General features: G+C 53.8%; 1 protein-coding gene across 4 annotated transcripts in view; it reads right to left on the bottom strand.

Annotated features, from left to right (window-relative positions):
* Window positions 1–21661, bottom strand: part of SKAP1 (src kinase associated phosphoprotein 1) — a 68683-nt gene that overhangs the window by 11166 nt on the left and 35856 nt on the right. For all 4 annotated transcript variants that reach the window (XR_009489622.1, XM_059869396.1, XM_059869398.1 and 1 more), the window contains exons 5-11: window positions 7131–7208; window positions 6402–6485; window positions 5951–6075; window positions 5408–5471; window positions 4887–5063; window positions 2822–2878; window positions 2090–2202 (exon numbers count right to left, since the gene is read on the bottom strand). Coding sequence is in view for 3 of the 4 variants with exons in the window: in XM_059869396.1 (XP_059725379.1) it covers window positions 2090–2202; window positions 2822–2878; window positions 4887–5063; window positions 5408–5471; window positions 5951–6075; window positions 6402–6485; window positions 7131–7208 (698 nt within the window). In the remaining variant the exon portion in view is untranslated. The remainder of the gene's footprint in view (window positions 1–2089; window positions 2203–2821; window positions 2879–4886; window positions 5064–5407; window positions 5472–5950; window positions 6076–6401; window positions 6486–7130; window positions 7209–21661) is intronic.

Below are 21661 nucleotides of genomic sequence, written 5' to 3'. Positions count from 1 at the left end.
GACCATGGAGTGATCAAGGGGTGACTGAGGGGTGACCGAGGGGTGACCGGGGGGCGACCGGGGGGTGACTGAGGGGTGACCGGGGAGTGACTGAGGGGTGACCGGGGGGTGACCGGGGGGTGACTGAGGGGTGACCGAGGGGTGACTGAGGGGTGACCGGGGGGTGACTGAGGGGTGACCGAGGGGTGACCGGGGAGTGACTGAGGGGTGACCGGGGGGTGACCGGGGGGTGACCGGGGGGTGACCGGGGGGTGACCGAGGGGTGACCGAGGGGTGACCGGGGGGTGACCGCTGCCTTCCAGCTGCCGCCATCCCGGCGCTGCCGCCATTCCCAGCGGGATCATTGCCGGCACCGAGCGCAGCTGAGCCCGGACCGAACTCATCCCGCGCCGCCTCCGGGGACGGCGCGGGGCGGGGAGCTCGGGGCTGGTCCCTGTTCCCAAATCCATGGAAAATGCCACTAGATGTCACCCCGCGCCTTCGGCTGCCGAGTGGGATGCGGGAATTCTCTGCCGGCGCCTCCCTCTCCCGGTTCTACCCGCAGGGATGGAGGGAATGAGCGGATCCCGGTTTTAGGGGAAGGATGGAGGGAATGAAGGGATCCCGGTTTTAGGGGAAGGATGGAGGGAGTGAACGGATCCCGGTTTTAGGGCCAGGATGGAGGGAGTGAATGGATCCCACATTCCCACAATTATCCCAGAGGAGGAATCGCTGGGAAGGGGAAAAGGGAGCAGGGCCGGGAACGGGGATACGGGAACGGGGTTTTGTGGGGATGATGGAATTTCGGGATGGGATGGGAGGGAAGGAGCTCAAACCCCATCCCATTCCCAGCCCTGCCATGGGCTGGGACCTCTCCCACTACCCTGGTCCAGCCTGGCCATGGAAGCTTCCAGAGATGGGAATTGGGGATGGGAATTGGGGATGGGAATTGGGGATGGGAATTAGGGATGGGAATTGGGGACGGGAATGGGGATGGGAATTGGGGATGGGAATTGGGGATGGGAATTAAGGGTGGGAATGACTCTTCCCTTTTCCCAAGCGAATTCCCAGTGTTTTCTCCCGGCAGGGGTTTTTGGAACGAGCTCTTGGCACCTCTGGGGTTGTCACCCTGCACCTCCCAGATCCAGGGGGCCCAGGATCCCTTGGGATCAGCATTCCCAGGATTCCTGGGATCGAACAGGGCCCGATTTCCCCGGAAGTGCCCAAGGAACACCGGGACAGGGTCGGTTTCCACATCGGGGATCATGCCCTGATCCAGCCTTGACAATTCCACGATTCCCTGACCCCATTCCGCTCCCGGTGCCCAGTTTTCCCGGGAATGCCAGGCCGGGAAGGCGCCAGATGGGATTTTATAGGAGCCGCTAATCCGTGGTCGGAGCCAGCGGGCGCCGCGAGATTAATTCCGCGAAATTAATTGGGACAAGATTGAAAAGGAAATTAAGGCGCAGCTGAGTGAACATTCCCAACCTTTTCCCTCCTCCTCCTCCTCCTCCTCCTCCTCCTCCTCCTCCCACGGCTGCCTCTCTCCACTTCCCACATCCTGGATTTATGGGGAAAAGCCCCCTCGGTCCTGAGCGAGGGATTCGCCACCGGAGCCGCACCTGGAGCCGCCGGAATTCCCGCCGGGAATTGTGCCCGAGCTGCTCCCGGTGCCACCCCCGGCTGGACGCGGCCCGGGGGGATCCCAGCACAGGCAATTCCCCAAATTCCCACTCCGGGAATCCCCCAAAAATGGGGAATTCGCAGGTTTCCAGAGCGGGTGCAGGATCAGGAGGGGGAGCTGCTCCTCCGACCCCAAATCAAGCCCCAATCCCAGTAAAACCAGTAAAACCAGTAAAAACCAGTAAAAACCAATAAAAACCAGTAAAACCCAGTGAAACCAATAAACCCCCCCCCGCTGACGTCAATAATTTAATTTTAAATCTTAATTTTTGGTGATTTTAGCACCTTTTGGCCTTGGAAATCAGCCCGAATCCCAAAACATTCCCGCTCCTACCTCGCTGAGGATGAAGTGGCCCCGTTGGAAATGGGAAATAAAATGGGAAGTGAGCCAAATTCCCAGGGAATTCCCCCAAATTGTGGCTCCTACCTTGCTGAGGATGCGGATGAGGTCGCCCCGTTGGAAGGAGAGCTCGTCGGGATGGTCCCCGCGGCAATCCCACAGCCCCTGGTAGTAACTGGAGTAATCCCAGTCGGAATTTTCTGGGAAAGAAGGAAGAGAAGGGTCAGGCTGGAGAGGGATTTATCGGTGCAGGATCATGGAGGTGATTCCAGAGCCGAAAGTTCTCCTGGAGCTCCTCCAGGATGGGAAAGGCCCCAGATCCTTTGGGAATGTTGAGTGCTGAGGTTGGGAAATGCCGGGAATTCCGTGGAATCCCGCCACAGGCTCACTGGCTGAGGGATTGGTGCTCCCCAAAGAGTTTGGTCCCAGTTTTGCAGGAATTCCTTTCCCAGGAATTCTCACCCCAGCTCCTCTCCTGCTCCCCAGAGGGACGGGAGGGCGCTGAAGGCATCCCGGGAATATCTGGGGGGATCCTTGGGGGGTTGGATCCCAAAATTCCTGTGGGATCCCTCCGTGGCTTTTTAGGGATAAAAATCCCGCTTTAGGGCTCCCAAACACCTCCTTTATCCCAGGAATTCTGGGAGATGTCTCACATGGGGAAGAGTCTTCCCAAGTGGAATTCCACCAGCGGGAGGAGTCCAATCCCGGGAATTCTCCTGTTCTCCACGTTTTCCACAGCCCAGGATGCTCCAGAGTGGCCAAAATCCCAAAATATCCCCCCCATCCATATCCTGGGAATCCTTTGGGTTGAGATCTCACCCTCCTCGCTTCCGAAATCCTCCTCATCCTCTGGGAATGGCGGCTCCATCTCCTCATCTGGGGAGGCAAAAAACAGTGGAAAAATCCAGGGAAAACAGGAAAAATCAGGGAAAATCCAGGAATGCCGCGGCTCCAGCAGGCCCGGGGCTCCAAGGGAATCCTGGGAATAAAAATTCCCGGATTGATGGTGGGGAGAGGAATTATCGGAGAAGATTTTCATGGGAAACCGGAAGTGTTGTGGGCACCGGGAAAAACAAATCCGTGAATTCCGGGTGTCCCCGTGGGAAAAGAGGAAAAGGAAATTCCAGAGGGGAAATTCCAGGCTGGGAATGCGAGGGAGGAAGGAGGAATTAGGGAGGAAGGGATGGAAGGAATGATCCCGGGGAAAAGGAGGATTCCAGAGGGGCTGGGAAGGCTTGGAAAAATGGGAAGGGAGTGGAGCTGGGTGGAGCATCCCAAATTTCCATCCTCATCCATGGAAAACCCATTTCCCATCCAGGGAAAACCCATTTCCTGTCCCATGGAACTCCCTGCCCTCTCCTCGTCCTCTTCCCAGGCACATTCCTGGAGGATTTGGAGCAGGGAAATCCAGGAATGGGATCCATGGGGACAAGAGCTGCTCCTCCCCACCACCCTGGGGTTTTCCTGGGATCGAATCTGATGGATCCAAGGGTTTTCCTGGGATCAAATCCCATGAATCCAAGGGTTTTCATGGGATCAGGCCTGGAAGTGAAGCTCTGCCTTCCCAACTCCACCCAACGCTTGGATTCTCCAGGACTGAATCCGAGGGAAAAGCTGGAAAACTTTGGAAAATTCCGCTTCTCCCTCCCACCCCACTTTTGGGATCCTCATCCCGGGGGTCCGGAGCTGCCGACGCATCCCGGGAAGCTTCGGAATCTCAGCGGAGCCGAGTTTTTAATGGAGCAATTTGATTCAATTTTCCAGTCGATAAAATTCCCCGGCAGCGCTCGGCGCTTCCGAACGGACACCTTCACTCCTGATTTAACATTCCCATCGAATCCTTCCCGGGAAATTGGAAAAATTTATCACCTGTGAAATTTTATTTGGCCTCGGCCGCGTCTGTTTTTGTAAAACTTCATTAACGCCGAGGAAATTATCTCTCCGTGGCTTTTCCCGGTTTTTTTATTCCCGTCTCCCGGGTTTTTTCTCCGTGGTTTTTGGTCAGGAGGTAAAGGAGGGAGAAGGGGGAGGAGGGAGGGTGGGATTGGGGCTTTTCCTGGGGTTTTGGGGGCTTTGGGATGGAGGAAGATCCCAAAACTTCCCAGGATGAAGAGTTGGGTTGTCCCAGGAGAGCTGGGAAGCCAAATCCATGGAAACCCATGGAAACCCATGGAAACCCATGGAAACCCATGGAAATTCATGGAAATTCATGGAAATTCATGGAAACCCATGGAAACCCATGGAAATTCAGGGAAATCCATGGAAATCCATGGAAATTCATGGAAATCCATGGAAACCCATGGAAACCCATGGAAATTCATAGAAATTCATGTAAATGCATGGAAACCCATGGAAACCCATGGAAACTCATGGAAACCCATGGAAACCCATGGAAACGCATGGAAATCCATGGAAGTCCAAGGAAGCCCATGAAAATCCATGGAAACCCTTGCCAGGCTACCTCAGGAAAACTGGAAAACCTAATCCATGGAAGTCCATGGAAATTCATGAAAACCTATGGAAAACCCATGGAAATCTGTGGAAATCCATGGAAATCCATGGAAATTCATGTTAATCAATGGAAATCCATGGAAAACCATGAAAACCTATGAAACCCCGTGAAATTCCATGAAAATCATTGAAAAATCCATGAAAATATGTCAAGACTCTGAGGGCTCCTCTAGCAGAATCCCTGGATCCGAAATTCCCAGAAAAACCAGGTTTGGATTTGGGAGGTCCATCAAAAGCTCGGGATAAAGAAATGGGATAAAACCTTGGAATTTTGGGTGGGTTAAGAGCGGAGATGTGGGAATGGCGCCGGTGCGGGTATGGCCGAGGTTTCCTCACGTTTTTCCAAGGAAAAGTTGGGAATTTGGGAGCTCACCTGGCATCACCTCGTAGATGTCGTCGCCCTCCTGCTCCGGCTCCTCCGGATTCAGGGTGGAATTTTGGGAATTGTTCATGGAGTCGGAGCTGTCCCGGTCCTTGGAGAGCTCCTCCTCCTCCTCCTCTTCCTCCTCCTCCTCATCCTCGTCGCAGGGAATGGTCAGGGAGCTCAGGTCTGCCGGGAAAGAGGGAAAAAGGGATGGAAAAGTGGGAATTCTCCCGATTCCAGAGGGGTGGGATGGAGATCCAAATCCTGCGCCCAAGAACGGGCAAAAAACCAAGGAAAAACCCAAGGAAAGATGGAAAAAACCAAAGGAAAAATGGGAAATCCCAGGGAACAACCCCAAATTCAGGGATGAATCCTGAAGGGACACAGCTGGGGGGTTCCAGAGGTTCTGGAATTTTCTCTGCCTCCAGCTGGAGCAACTCCCCACAAATCCAGGGTGGATGGAAAGCCCCAATCCGGGTGGGAAAACACTTCCCAGAGATCCCAAAAACCGGGAGCGGCTCCAGACTCACCCCTGAGGAGGAACCGGATCTGCTCCACCCAATCCTGGGCCTCGGCCGGGCTCGGAGCTGTGAACTGCAGGGAGATCCCGTTATCCCGGGATTTGGCATTTGGGATTTGGGATTTGGGATGAGGGGATAGGGACCCACCATTCCCAACCCCGGGAAAATCCTGGGATTTATCTCCCGGCTCCAAGTGGGAACAAAGCACAGCCAGGATATCCCAGGAAAGCTGGGAAATGTAATCCATGGAAATCCATGGAAATCCATGGAAATCAATGGATCCCCTAGCCAGGTTATCTGGGGAAAGCTGTCAGGCCAAATCCATGGAAATCCATGGAAATCCATTCCCATTTCTCCCTGGCTATTCCTGTTTCACCGCCCCAAATTCCCATTTTCCCCCCCAAAATTCCCATTTTTCCACCAAAATTCCCATTTCTTCCACAAAATTCCCATTTCCACCCCCAAATTTCCATTTCCCCCCCAAAATTTCCATTTTTTTCCCCTGAAATTCCCATTTCCCCCCCAAATTCCCGTTTTCCTGCCGTTTCCCACCTCGTAGGAGCGTTTTCCAGGACAGAGCAGCTGGAAGCAGCATTTTTTCCGGGAATCTTTCCGGAGCTGGGAATCCAGGCGGGCCTGGTAGCGCTCGATGGGAAAGGAGCCTTTGGGCTGCTTGCCTGGGAAAAGGGAATTGGGCCAAAATTGGGATTTTCCAGCTTTTTTTCCACCCCTGGATGCGGCTCAGGGGGTGGGTTTCTCCATGGAGGGAAACTGAGGCACGCGGCCGGAAAATTCCAGGAAAGGGGAATGTCCAGAAAATCCGGGAAAGGGGAAATGGCTGGGAAATTCTGGGAAAGAGGAACGGCCGGAAACTTCCCTTTGCTCCAATGGAAAAAACCCCAAATCCAGGTGGGATTTCCCCTTCCAGGAGCTGGGAATTGCAGCTTCCCATGGTCAGACCCCGCTTTTCCACCCAAAAGTTGGGAATTCTTTTCCCACTCACTTTTCTCGTTGGCGTAGTAGAGGAAATTCCGTTGGGTGAGGACGCACCAGCGCTTGTGCCACTCGGAGCCGAAAAAGCTGGGCTCTGGAAAATGGGAAAAAATGGGGAAAAAAGGGGAAAAATGGGAAAAGCCAGGGAAAATCAGGAAAAGCAGGAAAAAGTCTCCATTTTATCCCCTTGGGATGCGTTTCTCATGGATTCGATGCTGCCAGGGAACGCGTTTGGGGTTAAATCTCTGGGAAATGTTGTTAAATCAGAAATTAGCGGGAGTTAAGCCAGGCCTAACTCCGAGCTGAGCTCGGGGAAAAGCCAGGAGCTGTTTCTGCCTCTTCCCATCAATAATTCCCGAGAAAATCCCATTAGGGAAGGGAATAATTTGTGGCTTTCACGGGAAAAGGGAGATAAGGCTGAGGCTGATTCCGAGCCCGGCTCTTATCTCCGCATTAAACGTGGGATGATCCTGAATCCCTGGAGCTTTTCCCGGCTTTTTCTCCTCATTAGTTTTGCCCTCCAGGCCTGGGCCGGGCTTAATTTAATTCCAGGATTTAATTTGGATGCTCTGGAAAAGGGAATGAGCCCGGCAAGGCATTGGAAAAACCTGGAAGCTCCTGCCGGTGGAAATCCGTGGATTTCCTGATTTTTCCTGGGTTCTTTTAGGCTGGAAATTTGGGATTTTCCCAAATTTTCAGGTGGCAGCACTGGATCTTCTCCTGGAATTCCAGGTTTTACCTCGGGATCTCTTCTCCAGGTATCCTTGCTTCAATATATTCCCGGAATCCTGGATGGGCCGTGGGATCTCCTCCAGGCCTGCAGGGAGCAGAGCAAAGGAAAATCTTGGAATTTGCCATTCCCATTCCCACATCCCAAGGTTTCCAGCCCCTTTCTTTGGGGAAGCAGCGCTGGGGGTGGAAATCCCAGTTTATCCCGACCCCACTGGTATTCCCAGGATTGGGAATAGGGAACAGGGTCTTGGAATTCTGGGATTCAGTGGGATGAGGCTGGATCTGCCCTTTTTCCCTGGAATCTGGTTGGGTTATGGACATGGCAAACCCAATTCCCACGGAAAACCCAATTCCCATTGTGGATCTGCCCATGGAATCTCATCCCGGAGCCTGGAAGGGCTCTGCCATTCCCAGCTGATCCCAAAAACCTGGGAATCCTGGGATAGCGGGAGGTGACCCTGGATGAGCTTTAGGATCCCTTCCGTCCTAAATTATCCCCTAACAAATCCACACAAAAGTGAAAAACATGGAGATAAAAATATAAAAATATAAAAGTATGGATCCATAGCTTGAAAATCCCTGGAATTCCTTCCCTGTTCCCCAGTTCTTCCCTAACCCCAACATTCCGACCCCGGCCCTGCCCGGCCGAGCCTTCCCTGATCCACAATGAGCCGGAAAATCCTAAATCATTCCCTAATGGAGCGTCCACCCCATCCATCAGCGGGCGGGAATCCATCCCCATTAATTCCCTAATCCATGATAAACTTCCCGTCCTTTCCTGTCCGCGCGGGGACTCCGTAAATCCCGACTTTTGCTCGGGCTCCACCGGAGCGTTCAGGTGTGCTCCGACCATTCCTCGTTAGCCCGACGGCCTCATTTTCCCGGGAATGGCCTTGGAGGCCTCGTTTTCTGGGAACGGCCTTGGAGGCCTCGTTTTCTGGGAATGGCCTTGGAGGCCCCATTTCCTGGGGAATGGCCTTGGAGGCCTCGTTTCCTTGGGAATGGCCTCGGAAGCCTCGTTTTCTGGGAATGGCCTTGGAGGCCTCATTCTGTACGCAGCAAACTTGGGAACTCTGCGGGCAGCAAACTTGGGAAAAAGTTTGGAGTTCCGGGAAAACCTGGGGATTCTGGAGGCAACAAATCTGGGAATTTTAGATGTGGCAAACTCAGGAATTCCAGGGGCAGCAAACTCTGCAATTCCAGAGGCAAGAAACTTGGGATGACTCCCCACAGCGGGGCAAATCCAGGGGGGACCCCACGTTTTTTGGGATTTAGCACGGCTGGGGAACGGCTTCCATAAATCCCAGCTCATCCCGGGATCAGCCCTCTGCCCCCGCATCCGGCCGGGAAGCGCGGCCGCAGCTCGACCGCGGCTTTTCCGTGTTCCCGATAAGGAACTCATCCATCAGGGCAGGGGGAAGGCAGAAGGGCGGGAACGGGGTTGGATTTATCGGGAATGTGTCATTCCCTCCACACGCCCCGCGGGATAAATGGATCCTCCATCATCCCCGGCCGCTCCGCACCTGCGGCCGCGCGCGCTCCGGGACGACCGGAGCCAAGGATTTGATGGATTCTCCCGACTTTAATGAACGTAAACAAACAAAGGAGAGAGGGAAACATCAAATAATTCCCGTGACAGCTCCCAAAAGGAGCCGGGAGAGCGGGAAGCGCTTCCCAAAGGGAGCCGCGTTTGATGTGGGATCGGGATTTGTAAACAGCGGCAGCTCCGGATCGCGCCTTATCCAAATATTTCCCTTTCCCAGCGCCGGCTGAAAGTCGGGATTGACGGCTTTGGACTCTTCAACTTTCAGCTTTCACCCCGGAGGGAGGGAGGGAGGGAGGGAGGGAGGGAGGGAGTCCCCACCCCCCATTCCCGCTGGAATTTGTTCCCTAATTTCCCTTTGGAAAAGCTGAGACGGGGCAGCTGGAGATCAAACTCCCAGAGCTGCTTTCCCCCGGCATTCCCGGTTTTCCAGAGGGTCTCCAGCACCTCCAAAGACCTCTCGGCCCCAAAGGAGGAGGGAGGGGGGAGTGACCTCAATTCCTGCTGGGATTTGATCCCCAATTCCCCCTTGGAAAAGCTGATATGGGACACCTGGAGATCAAACCGGTCCCGCTCCTCCTGCTCATTCCCACTTTTCCAGAGGGTCCCGAGCCCCTCCAAGGGCCCTGCGGCCCCAAAAGGAGCCAGAGGAGAGAAAGAGGGAATGGGAGGGATGAGCCCCATTCCTGCTGGGATTTATTCCATTCTCCCTGTGGAAAAGCCGATCTGGGGCACCTGGAGACCAAACTGGAGCCGCTCATTCCCGGTTTTCCAGAGGTTTCCTGTTTTTCTCCAGTCTCAGCCCTCCTCCATCCCCTCCCTTTTTTCCATCTGGGCCAGGAGCTGCCCATGGGTCAATCCCAGAGGGATGAAGCTCCCCTGGCCATGGATAAGCAGGATTTGGGATGCTGAGCCCAGCAAATCCCAAATCCTGGTGGGATCCTCCTGCCCGGCCACCCCCTTTTCCTTATTCCCAACAGGGTCAGCAAATCCAGGGAAAATCCCAAAGTTTGAGCAGCTGAAGGTGTCACAGAGTGGGAATTCCACCTTTAATCCCGAGCTGAAATTCAGGAATAAAAGGAAGGGAAGGAAAGGACCTTTCTGCCATAAATATCCCGGGAATTCCCACCGGCACTCCGGGGTTACATCCCAGCTCTTTAAAAACGTATCCCAGGAAAATCAAGCACCTCCATCACCTTCCCGGGAATATTTACGGCCTCTGGGAAGGGCTCGCCAGCAGAATTCCCACTTGGAATTCTCCAGGAGCGGGCAAGGGTCAGCGCAGGGATGGACGCGGCTGAAGGATTTCCCTCCCGAGATTCCAGGGCCGGGAGATCCCAACCCTGGAGCTGCTCCCCGGGGATTCTCCCGGGGTTTGGGGTCGCGTCCCGGGGCAGGAATTCAGGAAAGGGCAGTGTCATTCCAAGATTTTGCCACAAGGAAGCAGCAGAAGCTCAGGATTGGAGTCGGCAGAGGGAGCGGCCCCGGCGGGAGCGGCAGCGGGGGGCTGGGATCCCAAATCCCAAATTTCTCATCCCAAAAAGGGGCTGGGAACCCCGTCTGGGATCCCAAATCCCAAATTTCTCACCCCAAAACCGGGATGGGAACCCCGGCTAGGATCCCAGCTCCCAAATTCTCACCCCAAAACCGGGATGGGAACCCCGTCTGGGATCCCAAATCCCAAATTTCTCACCCCAAAACCAGGATGGGAACCCCGGCTAGGATCCCAGCTCCCAAATTTCTCATCCCAAAACCGGGCTGTGCTGATCCCTAAAATCCCCTGTCCCAGGGGGCTCCAGACCCCCCTTTTCCCCAGTTTTAGGGTGGCAGCTCCACCTCCAATTCCGGCTGGGAATTCCAAGGGAAGCGGATGGGGGTTGGCAGGTCCCTGTCCCTGTCCCTTTTCCCATCTCTATCCCTGTCCCCATCCCAGCCCCTCCAAACCCCTTTTCCCCCATTTTAGGGTGCCAGCCCCAGGCCCCATTCCCATTAGGAATTCCACGGGAAGCGGGGGGGGGTTGGCAGGTCCCTGTCCCTTTTCCCATCCCATCCCATCCCATCCCATCCCATCCCATCCCATCCCATCCCATCCCATCCCATCCCATCCCATCCCATCCCATCCCATCCCATCCCAGTCCCCCCAAACCCCTTTTCCCATTTTTGGGGTGGCCCCATTCCCACTGGGAACTCCACGGGAAGCTCCAGCCCCGCTCCCTCCCTCTCCCTCTCCTGACCTCATCACTTTCCCCCCCCTCCAAAAGTGCTGAGCGCGGCTTTCCCGGGAATTATTTATCCGCGGGAGAAATGATTAAAAAAATTATTGGGAAGAAAAGGGAGATAAAACAAAACATCGATCGCTCCGGCCGCATCCGCCTCCGGGAGCGCTGGGAAGTGACAGCGGATAAAGGATGGCGGGGCTGGAAAAACAGGGAACGGCTTTTATGGCAGCTGGGATTGCCACGAAGCCGCAAATCCGGGGTGCGGTGGGTCGGGAGAGAAGCTCCAAACGGGCTGGGCTTTGGGGAACTTTGGGTTGGAATCCTGGCGGGATCAGGGCGCTGGGATCCCAAAATCCTGGTGGGATCAGGGCGCTGGGATCCCAAAATCCTGGTGGGATCAGGGCTCTGGGATCCCAAAATCCAGATGGGATCAGGGCTCTGGGATCACAAATCCAGATGGGATCAGAGCTCCTGGACCCCAAAATCCAGATGGGATCAGGGCTCTGGGATCCCAAAATCCAGGTGGGATCAGGATTCCAGGACACCAAAATCCAGGTGGGATCAGGGTTTTAGGATCCAGGGGGACATTGGGAGCTTATCCCTAAATCCAGGTGGGATCAGAGCTCTGGGACCCCAAATTCCAGATGGGATCAGGGCTCTGGGATCCAGGGCAGACATTGGGCCCCCACCCCAAAATCCAGGGATTTGGGATTGAACAGAACGCCAGGAACGGGATCCCACGGGAACGCAGCCGCTTCCCAGGCCGGATCGGATCCCAAAGTTTCCCCTCATTCCCCCCTTCCCTGGGAAGGGAGGGACGGGAACATGGCCGGGAATTTGTAACGCTGACATTTATGGGAAATGGGGAAAGTGAGGATTTTATGTTTTATTGCTCTCTCCGTCCAAACCCGCCGCTCCATCCGAGGCCTGGGAAATGTGGGATCGATATCCCGGCCTTTAATATCATCCCAGAAAACCAAAAAAAATCATTATCCCGTTATTTTTATGGTGGAGTTACGGCTGAAAAATGGGACCTGGGGTGGTTTCCATTTCCTGGCGTTTTTTACGGAGTTTTTTACGGGGTTTTTCCCTTTCCTGCTGCCTCTGGATCAAATCCCGCCAGGATGGGGAGCAGGATTTGGGTGGGGATGGGAGGGGCCTGGCTCGGCACCGGGATCTCATTTTGGGAGCCCCAAAGCTCCGGGATGGGATTTTGGGAGCCCCAGAGTTCCAGGATGGGATTTGGGAGCCACACATTTCTGGGATGAGATTTTGGGAATCCCAGAGATTCCCACAGCTCTGGGATGGGATTTTGGGAATCCCAGAGATTCCCACAGCTCAAGGATGGGATTTTGGGAATCCCAGAGATTCCCACAGCTCAAGGATAGGATTTTGGGAATCCCAGAGATTCCCACAGCTCTGGGATGGGATTTTGGGAATCCCAGAGATTCCCACAGCTCTGGGATGGGATTTTGGGAATCTCAGAGATTCCCACAGCTCTGGGATGGGATTTTGGGAGCCCCAAAACTCTGGGATGGGATTTTGGGAGCTCCACACCCCTCCTGACCCTTGGAAAGACAAATTCATTCCCATGAAGCCCCAGACTGGGAGCAGATTCCCACCGGGACAGAATTCCCGATGTCCTGTCAGGGCCTTGGCGGTGTCACCGCTGCTGTCCCCATCTCCCTGCCAGGCTCACAGGATTCCCGGGATTTACGGAATGGGGGAACACGGAGCCAACACCTCCACCTCACTCCAGAACCAGAAGGATCTGGGATGCTTTCCGGGATCCATCCCATGATCCCAACTTTTCCCGGCCTCCCCGGGGGTCCCTGGAGCTCCCGGAATGCCGAGATCAGGGCGGCGAATCCCAGCCTGGAGCAGCATCCCGGCAATCCCCGGGAATCCTCGCCGTGCCCTCCTCATTATCCCATTCCCAGCGGGAAGTTCTGAGCTCCTTCCCGGCTCCTGCTATAAAAAAGTGATGGATGGCCGGGAAAGCTCCGGGAGTTCATCCATTCTCCCATTAAATTTTCCTTTAATTGGTCCCGGAGTCAATCAGGAACTCGCCGGGCAGTGAATTAAGGAAAAGAAAAAGAGGGAAAAATCGGCGGAGTGGGGGGAGTCTTTGTGCTGTTCCTGGGTTAAAAAATGCTGGATTTGCTTCCAGAGGGGCTGGAATTCCACAGCGGGAGGGTCCTGCATGGATGGATCAGCCAAGTGCCGCCAAATCACCAAAAAATCCTTGGAAAACAGAGGAAATCCAGGCGGGAATGACAATAAAGCGATGGGAGAGGGAGGATGGGAAGGGTGGATGATGAATCCATGAAATTTCCTGGGATTGGGACAGCATTCCCGAGGTGTGGAAAGCTCTGGGAATGCACAGCGGGAATTCCTGGGTTGGTGGGAATGAGCTGGGGCAAAGCCAAGAGCAGCACTCGGAAGCGCCTGGAGACCCAGCCCGAGTTTTCCGGGAATACTCAAGGAAGGGCCAAGTGACCATGGAGAATTCCTAAAATTCCTTTGGAAACCTGCAGAGGGGAAAGCTGGGATGGGCCATTCCAGGGCCATTCCAGGGCCATTCCAGGGCCATCCCCGTGGGATTCCAACTCCTCCATCCCTTTGCCTACGGATCCAAAGTTTGGGATTGACACATCCCGGCCCCACCTGAGCCAGAGCAGGATCTTCTCTCCTGGAATTTTCTTCTCTTCCCCATTTCCCCTGTTTTTTATGGAATTTCAGAGGGGGATCAAACCTCTCCCTGCCCTCCACTCACCTCCCACCCCTTCCCATCCCTCCATCCCTTCGGAACAAGAGGATCAGCTCCATTCCCCCTTCCAGGAGCCCTGGGATCAGCTCCATTCCTCGGGAACACCAGGATCAGCTCCATTCCCCCTTCCAGGATCCCCAGGATCAGCTCCATTCCCCCTTCCAGGATCCCCAGGATCGGCTCCATCCCTCAGGAGCCCCAGGATCAGCTCCATTCCCCCTCCCAGGATCGGCTCCATCCCTCAGGAACACCAGGATCAGCTCCATTCCCCCTTCCAGGAGCCCCAGGATCGGCTCCATCCCTCAGGAACACCAGGATCGGCTCCATTCCCCCTCCCAGGATCGGCTCCATTCCTCGGGAACACCAGGATCGGCTCCATTCCCCCTTCCAGGAGCCCTAAATCTCCTGGCGGGAGATTTACGATTCCCATTCCCGTTCTTTACTGCAAATCCAATCGGGCAGTAATGGTGGAACACGGGAACGCCGTCACCCAGGGCTGATGGCTCCCATAAAACCGATGTCATTCCAAACGGATGAGTTTATAAACGGGAACAAACCCTCGGCGCTGACAGGAACATGAAACCCATTCACCATTTAAGCGCTTCCCATTTTTTATTCCCAGGATTCGCGGCTGCCGGGGAACGCGGAGCGCGGCCGCGGGGAGGGGATGGGCTCGGGATCCTAAAACCGGGCTTAAAATCACCCTGGACCTGCTCAGTACCCAGCAGGATTTATCCACTTCCCGCTTTGGGAAAGCTCCCGGTGACCCCAAGGGGTCATAAACCCCAAAAGCAGCCCTAAAACCAGCCCTAAAACCGGCCCTAAAACCAGCCCTAAAACCAGCCCTAAAACCGGCCCTAAAACCAGCTCTAAAACCAGCCCTAAAACCAGCCCTAAAACCTGCCCTAAAACCATCTCGGATCTCAGTATCCAGCAGGATTTATCCCTTTGCCACTTTGGAAAAGCTCCCAGTGACTTCAAGATCCCTAAAATCCTAAAACCAACCCTAAACCAGCCCTAAACCAGCCCTAAACCCGCCCTGGACCAGCCCAGCACCCAGCAGGATTTATCCCTTTCCCACTTTGGAAAGGCTCCCAGTGAGCCCAAGGTGCCCCAAACCCTAAAACCAACCCTAAAACCAGCCCTAAAACCTGCCCTAAAACCATCTTGGATCTCAGTATCCAGAAGGATTTATCCCTTTGCCACTTTGGAAAAGCTCCCAGTGACTTCAAGATCCCTAAAATCCTAAAACCAACCCTAAAACCAACCCTAAAACCTGCCCTAAACCTGCCCTAAACCTGCCCTAAAACCTGCCCTAAACCCGCCCTGGACCTGCCCAGCACCCAGCAGGATTTAACCCTTTCCCACTTTGGAACGGCTCCCGGCGACCCCAAGGTGCCCCAAACCCTAAAACCAACCCTAAAACCTGCCCTAAAACCTGCCCTAAACCTGCCCTAAAACCTGCCCTAAACCCGCCCTGGACCTGCCCAGCACCCAGCAGGATTTAACCCTTTCCCACTTTGGAAAAGCTCCCAGTGAGCCCAAGATCCCTAAAATCCTAAAACCAACCCTAAAACCAACCCTAAAACCAGCCCTAAACCAGCCCTAAACCCGCCCTGGACCAGCCCAGCACCCAGCAGGATTTAACCCTTCCCCACTTTGGAACGGCTCCCGGCCCCCCAGGCCCCCGCGGTTGTCGCCATGGCGACGGGCGCGGATCAATCCCCGCTCCAGGTGTGCTTGGATTGCTCCTCCCGGAGATTTCCCGGCCGCTCCGGGGCTCTTTCGGCACCTCCTCATTTCCCGGAGCAAATATTGATGGAATATTGTCCTGGAGCTGAGGGGGGGAAAGGGGGAGAGCTCCACCTGCTCCCACAAATCCGGCGTGGTTTTCTCTGGGATGTTTTGCTGGAAAACCGGGGAAAATCTCAAACAGGGAATGGTGGAATGGTTTGGGATGGAAGGGCCTTAAATCCCATCCCATCCAATTCCAAGGGCAGGGATAATTCCCAGCGTGGCCTGGGAGAATTCCAGGGATCCAGGGAATCCCAAAATCCAGCCTGAACTCCTCCTTCTCCACTTGGAGCACATTCCCTGTGTCCTGTCATCCCAATTTCCGATGAAAATACCCGGGATATCACCCCAAAGGATGGGGAATGTTCCTGCCTGGTGCCAGCTCCCAGGAAAAGCCGGAAAATCCAATTTACCTCCCCAGTGATGGATTTTCTCCTTCTGGAAAAGCAGGAAAACACTGGAGAGCTTCTCCCGGGAAAGGCCTGAGGATGCTCAGTGCCAGTGGGAAAAGGGCTGGAATTTTCCCCTGGTATTCCAGGATTTGAAATGGGAATGATCCTGGATCCAGCTCTTTTCCTCGGGAAAAAGGAGCAGGAATATCTTTGGCTCCACGGGAGGATTCCTTTGGAGAGATCCGTGATCCCTGAGGACCCACGGAATCCCGGAATGGGATGGGGACGGGAGTGAGACCCAAGCCCAGAGTCCCGGAACTGCAGGAATTGCGAATCCTCAGGGATCTCCTTCCAACCCCCTCCCACCAGAGCAGGCTCAGACCATTGATCCAGGGATAAAACCACGGAAAAAAGAGAGGGAAAACAATTCCCGTACAAACATCCCGGAGCTGGCTTTTCCAGAGCCGGCCATCCCGGATCCGGGGGCGTTCCCGGCGCTCACGGATCCCAGCGGGATCTCCTCCCTTCCTTCCTTCCTTCCTGCCCTGGGAGCAGCCTGGAATCCCATCCCGAAGGGAAGGAAGCGGCACGGGAGGCTCCGGCCCTAAATCCGGGCCCATCCCATGGAAATTGCGGAGCCGGAAACGTTTCCTCCTCCCCTGAGCAAATTCCAAACCTTTGGCTCCATCCTTGTTTTTATTGGGATTGGGAGCAGCCCCTTCCCTGAAAACCCCATTCCTGTCCCCCAAAAAATGGGAAAAGCTGGAGCAGGCCCTGGATCCCAGCCCGGAAAACCTCTGGGATATTTGTAGCAGGGATCCCCAAATCCTGGGATTAATTTAGGCCCCTAATTAATAACAATTAATTAATGTCGGGCTGGCATCAATTAGGACAAGCAGCCTCCTCTTCCTAGAGTTTTCCAAAGGTTTTTCCCATCCTGCCCAGGGAATGGATGTCCCGGAATGGTTTTAGCTGGGATTTAGAGGGATCCGGGATAAAAATGGGAATTTGGAGGAGGGATTGAGCTGAAATCCGGGATTTGGGATGCTCCAGCTCCTTCCCAGATTGCAGGAACACGGGAGCTTGGGAACCATCCCTAAATCCCTTTTTTCTCCAGTTTTCCCACCCCAAACCAGGAGCACACCAAAAAAACCTGGGAATTTTTCCAGGCTCGTCCCTCGAATATTTAACCGAGCCATTTTTTAAGGAAAAGCTCCAATCCCAAGGGATGGATTTTTATCCTTTTCCATGTGGGAGCCAATGTTTCCCAGGATGAACGGCCCCTGTTTTCCCAAGCCTTCAAATCCCACTAAATTTCCCTTTCCCTGGAAGAACTCCGCAGAATCCCATAAAATTTGATTTATCCGCCTGCGTGAGCCGCACGGAACCGCAATTTCCAGGATAAATGCCGGGTGTAAATTGTGCTTTATGTCGGATCCCGACCGGCTTTACGAGTTTCCCTGAGAACACGGGATCTTCCCGCCTTCCCTCCTTCCGCCGGAGCCTCCCCTGCCCACGGAGAAATCCTCGGGATCGGGGGCTCGGCCTGGAATCGCCTTTTCCCCACTCTTTATTCCCGGGGGAATTGTGGGAGCTCCGGGATTTGGGGTTGGTTTAAATCAGGTGAATTTTAAGGGAATTCCTGGTGCTGTTCCCAGGGTTTTCATCCGAGGATCAGGCAGGATTCTCTGGAAAATCCTGGTTGGGAAAAAAGTTCATTCCCATCCAAAATTTGGGCAGAGCAAAGGGAGAATTCCTTGGGAATGGGGGTGGGAAAAGCTGCTCGTTCCCACCCTCATTCCCACCCAAAATCTGGGCACAGCCAGTGGGGAATCCCTCAGGAATTCCCTGGGAAAAGCCCCTCACTCCCACCCAAAATTCCAAAGAGCAGAGAATCCCTTGGGAATCTTCCTGGAATGCCGGGGTGGGAAAGGAAATGGGACAATCCCTGAGAACTCCCCGGAAAAGCAAATCCCAAAATCTTCTGTGCCATGGGAATAACATCCAGGGATGGGAAATGAAATGGGACAATCCCTGAGAAATCTCGGGAAAAGCAAATCCCAAAATCTTTCCTGCCATGGGAATCACACCAGGGATGGGAAATGAAATGGGACAATCCCTGAGAAATCCTGGGAAAAGCAAATCCCAAAATCTTTCCTGCCATGGGAATAACGTCCAGGGATGGGAAATGAAATGGGGACAATCCCTGAGAAATCCTGGGAAAAGCAAATCCCAAAACCTTCCGTGCCATGGGAATAGCGTCCAGGGATGGGAAATGAAATGGGACAACCCCTGAGAAATCCCGGGAAAAGCAAATCCCAAAACCTTCCCTGCCATGGGAATGCTCACAGTCCTTTCCATGGGGACACCGATCCGTCCTTTCCCCGCTTCCAGAGGGAAGGGACCCAACCCATTCCCTGGATTCTCCCAAAAGAATCCTCACCACAGCACAACCCCCAGATCCGAGGCAACTTTTCCTCCAGCGGAAAGCCGGGAAAAGGTCAGGGAGCGGGAAAAATAATAAGATTTTCTAACGGCTTCCTTCGGAGCAAAATATTATCCGTTCTCCCGCTTTTTTTCCGGCTTTTATGGAAGGAGATTCTGCCAATTCCAAAGAAAAAGGAGGATTAAAATGAGCTTCTGCACCTTCGGGGGCCCATTTGGAAGTTTTACTGTACGGAGCTGACAGGAAAAATCGGGAATTAATATCCCGGAGCCGCTTCCGAGCTGCAATAGCAATTATTGGACTCCGTGTCCCTGGATAAATAATGGGGCCATTCCGCTAATTAGCTGCGACGATCCCGGCTCCCTGGAAATCCTCCCCCGCCCCGAAAAACAACGCCGGGGCTTTGGGAACGGCGGCTTTTTCCACCTGGAAAAATGGGGGGGAAGTGGTGGAGAAATGGGGGGAAATGGCTGGAAAATCCAGGAGTTGGTCCCACGTCTGGGTTTAGAACGGGAGGCGTTGGTGGGAAAATCGGGAATGTGGATAGGGATTGAAAATGTTATGGATTTCTGAGTCCCCCTCCATGGAAATCCTTTCCTTGTCAGAAAACCAACTCCGGATTTTTGGGAATGGCAGATTTTTCCACCTGGAGAAACGGTGGGAAAATGGTGGGAAACTGGGGGGGAAATGGTTGGAAAATGGGGGAAAATGGGGGGAAAATCAAGGAGTTTTCCCATGTTTGGGTTTAGAACGGGAGGCGTTGGTGGAAAATTGGGAATGTGGATAGGGAGCTGAAAACGTTATGGATTGCAGGTTATTCCTAATAAAATTATCCCGGTGATTCCCGCTCCCGTGTGACTCCATTAATTCCGGAGGTGTTAACTGGGAGCAGAGCTCGGAATTAATTAATTAATTTATCAATCAGTGTTCTGGGATGGTTTTCCCATTTCAAATCCCGGGTTTTTGCATTATTCCCTCATTATTATCCAGCCTTGGCATTGCAACAGGAGCTGCTGGTCCCTGGCACATCCCGATTTACTCCCTGGAAAAACGGGATCTCCATCTCCAGCCCATCCTCAGCCCCCAAATTCCCGGGATCCGACGCTCCCGGGGATTGCAGCCCCATCCCGAATATTCCTAAATTAAAATACAGAAACCTCGGATTTTTCCAGATGTTAAATCCCCTTTTCCCACTTTTTTCCCACGTCCCATCCCTCCTGGATTTTCCTCAGGATCAGATCCCACTCCAAATGCTCCTTGGGATTATTGGGATCGTGTTCCAAGCTCCCTGAACTCCCAATAACCCGCTGATCCCTGGCATTATCCCAAATCCTCCTTTTCCAGAGGGTTTGGAGCAGGGAAGAAAAACTTTATCCCAGAAATTCCTTTTTTTTTTTTTTTTTTTGAAGCCTTGATGATCCAAGAAATTCCAAGTGCTGGAAAATTCCCGGCTCATTCCATGCTTGGAATGTGAACACTTCCTTATTCCCTTCCCATCTGGATCTGCCAAAAACCCCAGATCCCAAATCCCACGTCCCAAATCCTGTATCCTGATCCCCTATCCCAAATCCCACGTCCCAAATCCCAAATCCCATATCCTGGTCCTGTATCCCAAATCCCACATCCCAAATCCCAAATCCTGTATCCTGATCCCAGATCCCAAATCCCACATCCCGAATCCACATCCTGTATCCTGATCCCGTATCCCAAATCCCAAATCCCACATCCCTTATCCCAAATCCCACATCCCTTATCCCAAATCCCGCATCCCGGTCCCTCCCGGCTCCGCAGGCAGGGGGCAGTGGCGCCATTTCCCGGAGAACATTCCCAGCTGGAAATCTCTGAAGCGGGAAGAGGAGAAGGGCCGGGAATGAACCCCCAAAAAACACCGGGAATTCTCCCCTTCCATGGATCCACCGACCCCAAAACATCCCTCAGTGGGGCAGGGATGGAGCCAATCCCTGAGAAAATCCGGGAATGGGAATTGGATGTGCCAGGGTTTGATTGCGTTTCCAGGAAATGATGGATCAGGGATTGAACCTCGAAAATTCCAAGTGGAGCCTCCAATTCCCTCCCATTCCAAGAATTCCTCTGGTTTTCCAAAGGCCCTGTTGGAAAACCCCACAAATCCCGCTGGGAAAGCCAATCCTGCTCCAATATTCCAAGGAAATGAACAACCTTGGGAACGGCTCCCTGGTCCCTCCTGGGACCCTCATTCCCTGGAGCGGGAATTCCCAGGGACGGCATTCCCTGCTCCTGCCTGGAATTCCCGGCTCCGTTCCATGAGGAGAATTCCCTGACCCTTCTCTTCGCTGAGCTGGAAAACCGGGAATTGGGAATTCATCCCCGCGCCTCTCCTGCTCCTGCTGAGCTTGGATCCTCGGGATTTGGGTTTTCCCTGCCCATTCCAGAGGCAGGGAAAAACCGGGAAAGGCCATTCCCAAGGATTCAGCCCAGACCAAGGATGGGCTGTTCCCAATCCCGATCCAAAGGGACGAGTTGGGAGGAGAAGCCAGAGCTCGGGAATTCCGGGAAAACTCCCGAGTGGGATGGACCTGGGAAAAGCAGGGATAGCAGTGGGATGGAGGGATGTAGGGATTGGGAAGAGGGAAAATGAGCAGGGAATTCCGGATCCTGAAGCAGGGATGCAACAAATACACGGAATTTTTAGGGATAGAATCCCAAATCCCGAGGGTTCAAGAACTCCTGAGGATCTTGGGAACATCAGAATCCCAAATCCCAACGGTTCAAGAATTCCTGAGAGTCCCAGCACTTTCAGAATCCCAAATCCCAACGGTTCAAGAATTCCCGAGAATCCTGGGACCTTGAAAATCCCAGATCCTGAAGGTTCAGGAACTCCTGAATTCTTGGGAACTTTAGAATCCCAAAGGTCCAAGAATTCCCAAGGACCCCTGCACCTTTAGAACCCCAAATCCCGAAGATAAAAGAATTCCAGGAAAACCCCACTCCAGCCCTTCCCAGAAAACAAAATCCAGGATTTTTCCCACCCCAAATCCGCCTCCTTTCCCAAATCCGGGATGGGATTTCTCCGTGTGCTCGCCTTTCCCATAAAAACCCTTTCCCATAAAAACCCTTTCCCTTCAAACTTCCTCTGGAAAAGGAGAGGAAAAGCTGAATTTTCCCAAGTTTTTCACCGGATTTATTCCTTGATTATTTTTAACGGGAATTAATCATTCCTGTGGGATCGGGGCTGGAAAGTCCTGTGGGATGGGGGCTGGGAAATCCCAAACCGAACCCTTTTTGTTGTTTCCTTCCCATTTCCACGGATTTGACGGATTTTCCCTTAAAACCCTTCCCAAAACCCCCAGAAGCCGCGCTGGGAGCTGCAGCCCCGTGCAGTTGCCAAGGAAAAT

Source organism: Haemorhous mexicanus, chromosome 28 (genome assembly GCF_027477595.1).
Source record: "Haemorhous mexicanus isolate bHaeMex1 chromosome 28, bHaeMex1.pri, whole genome shotgun sequence".
NCBI lineage: Eukaryota > Metazoa > Chordata > Aves > Passeriformes > Fringillidae > Haemorhous > Haemorhous mexicanus.
This window is presented reverse-complemented; position numbering and strand designations above follow the sequence as displayed.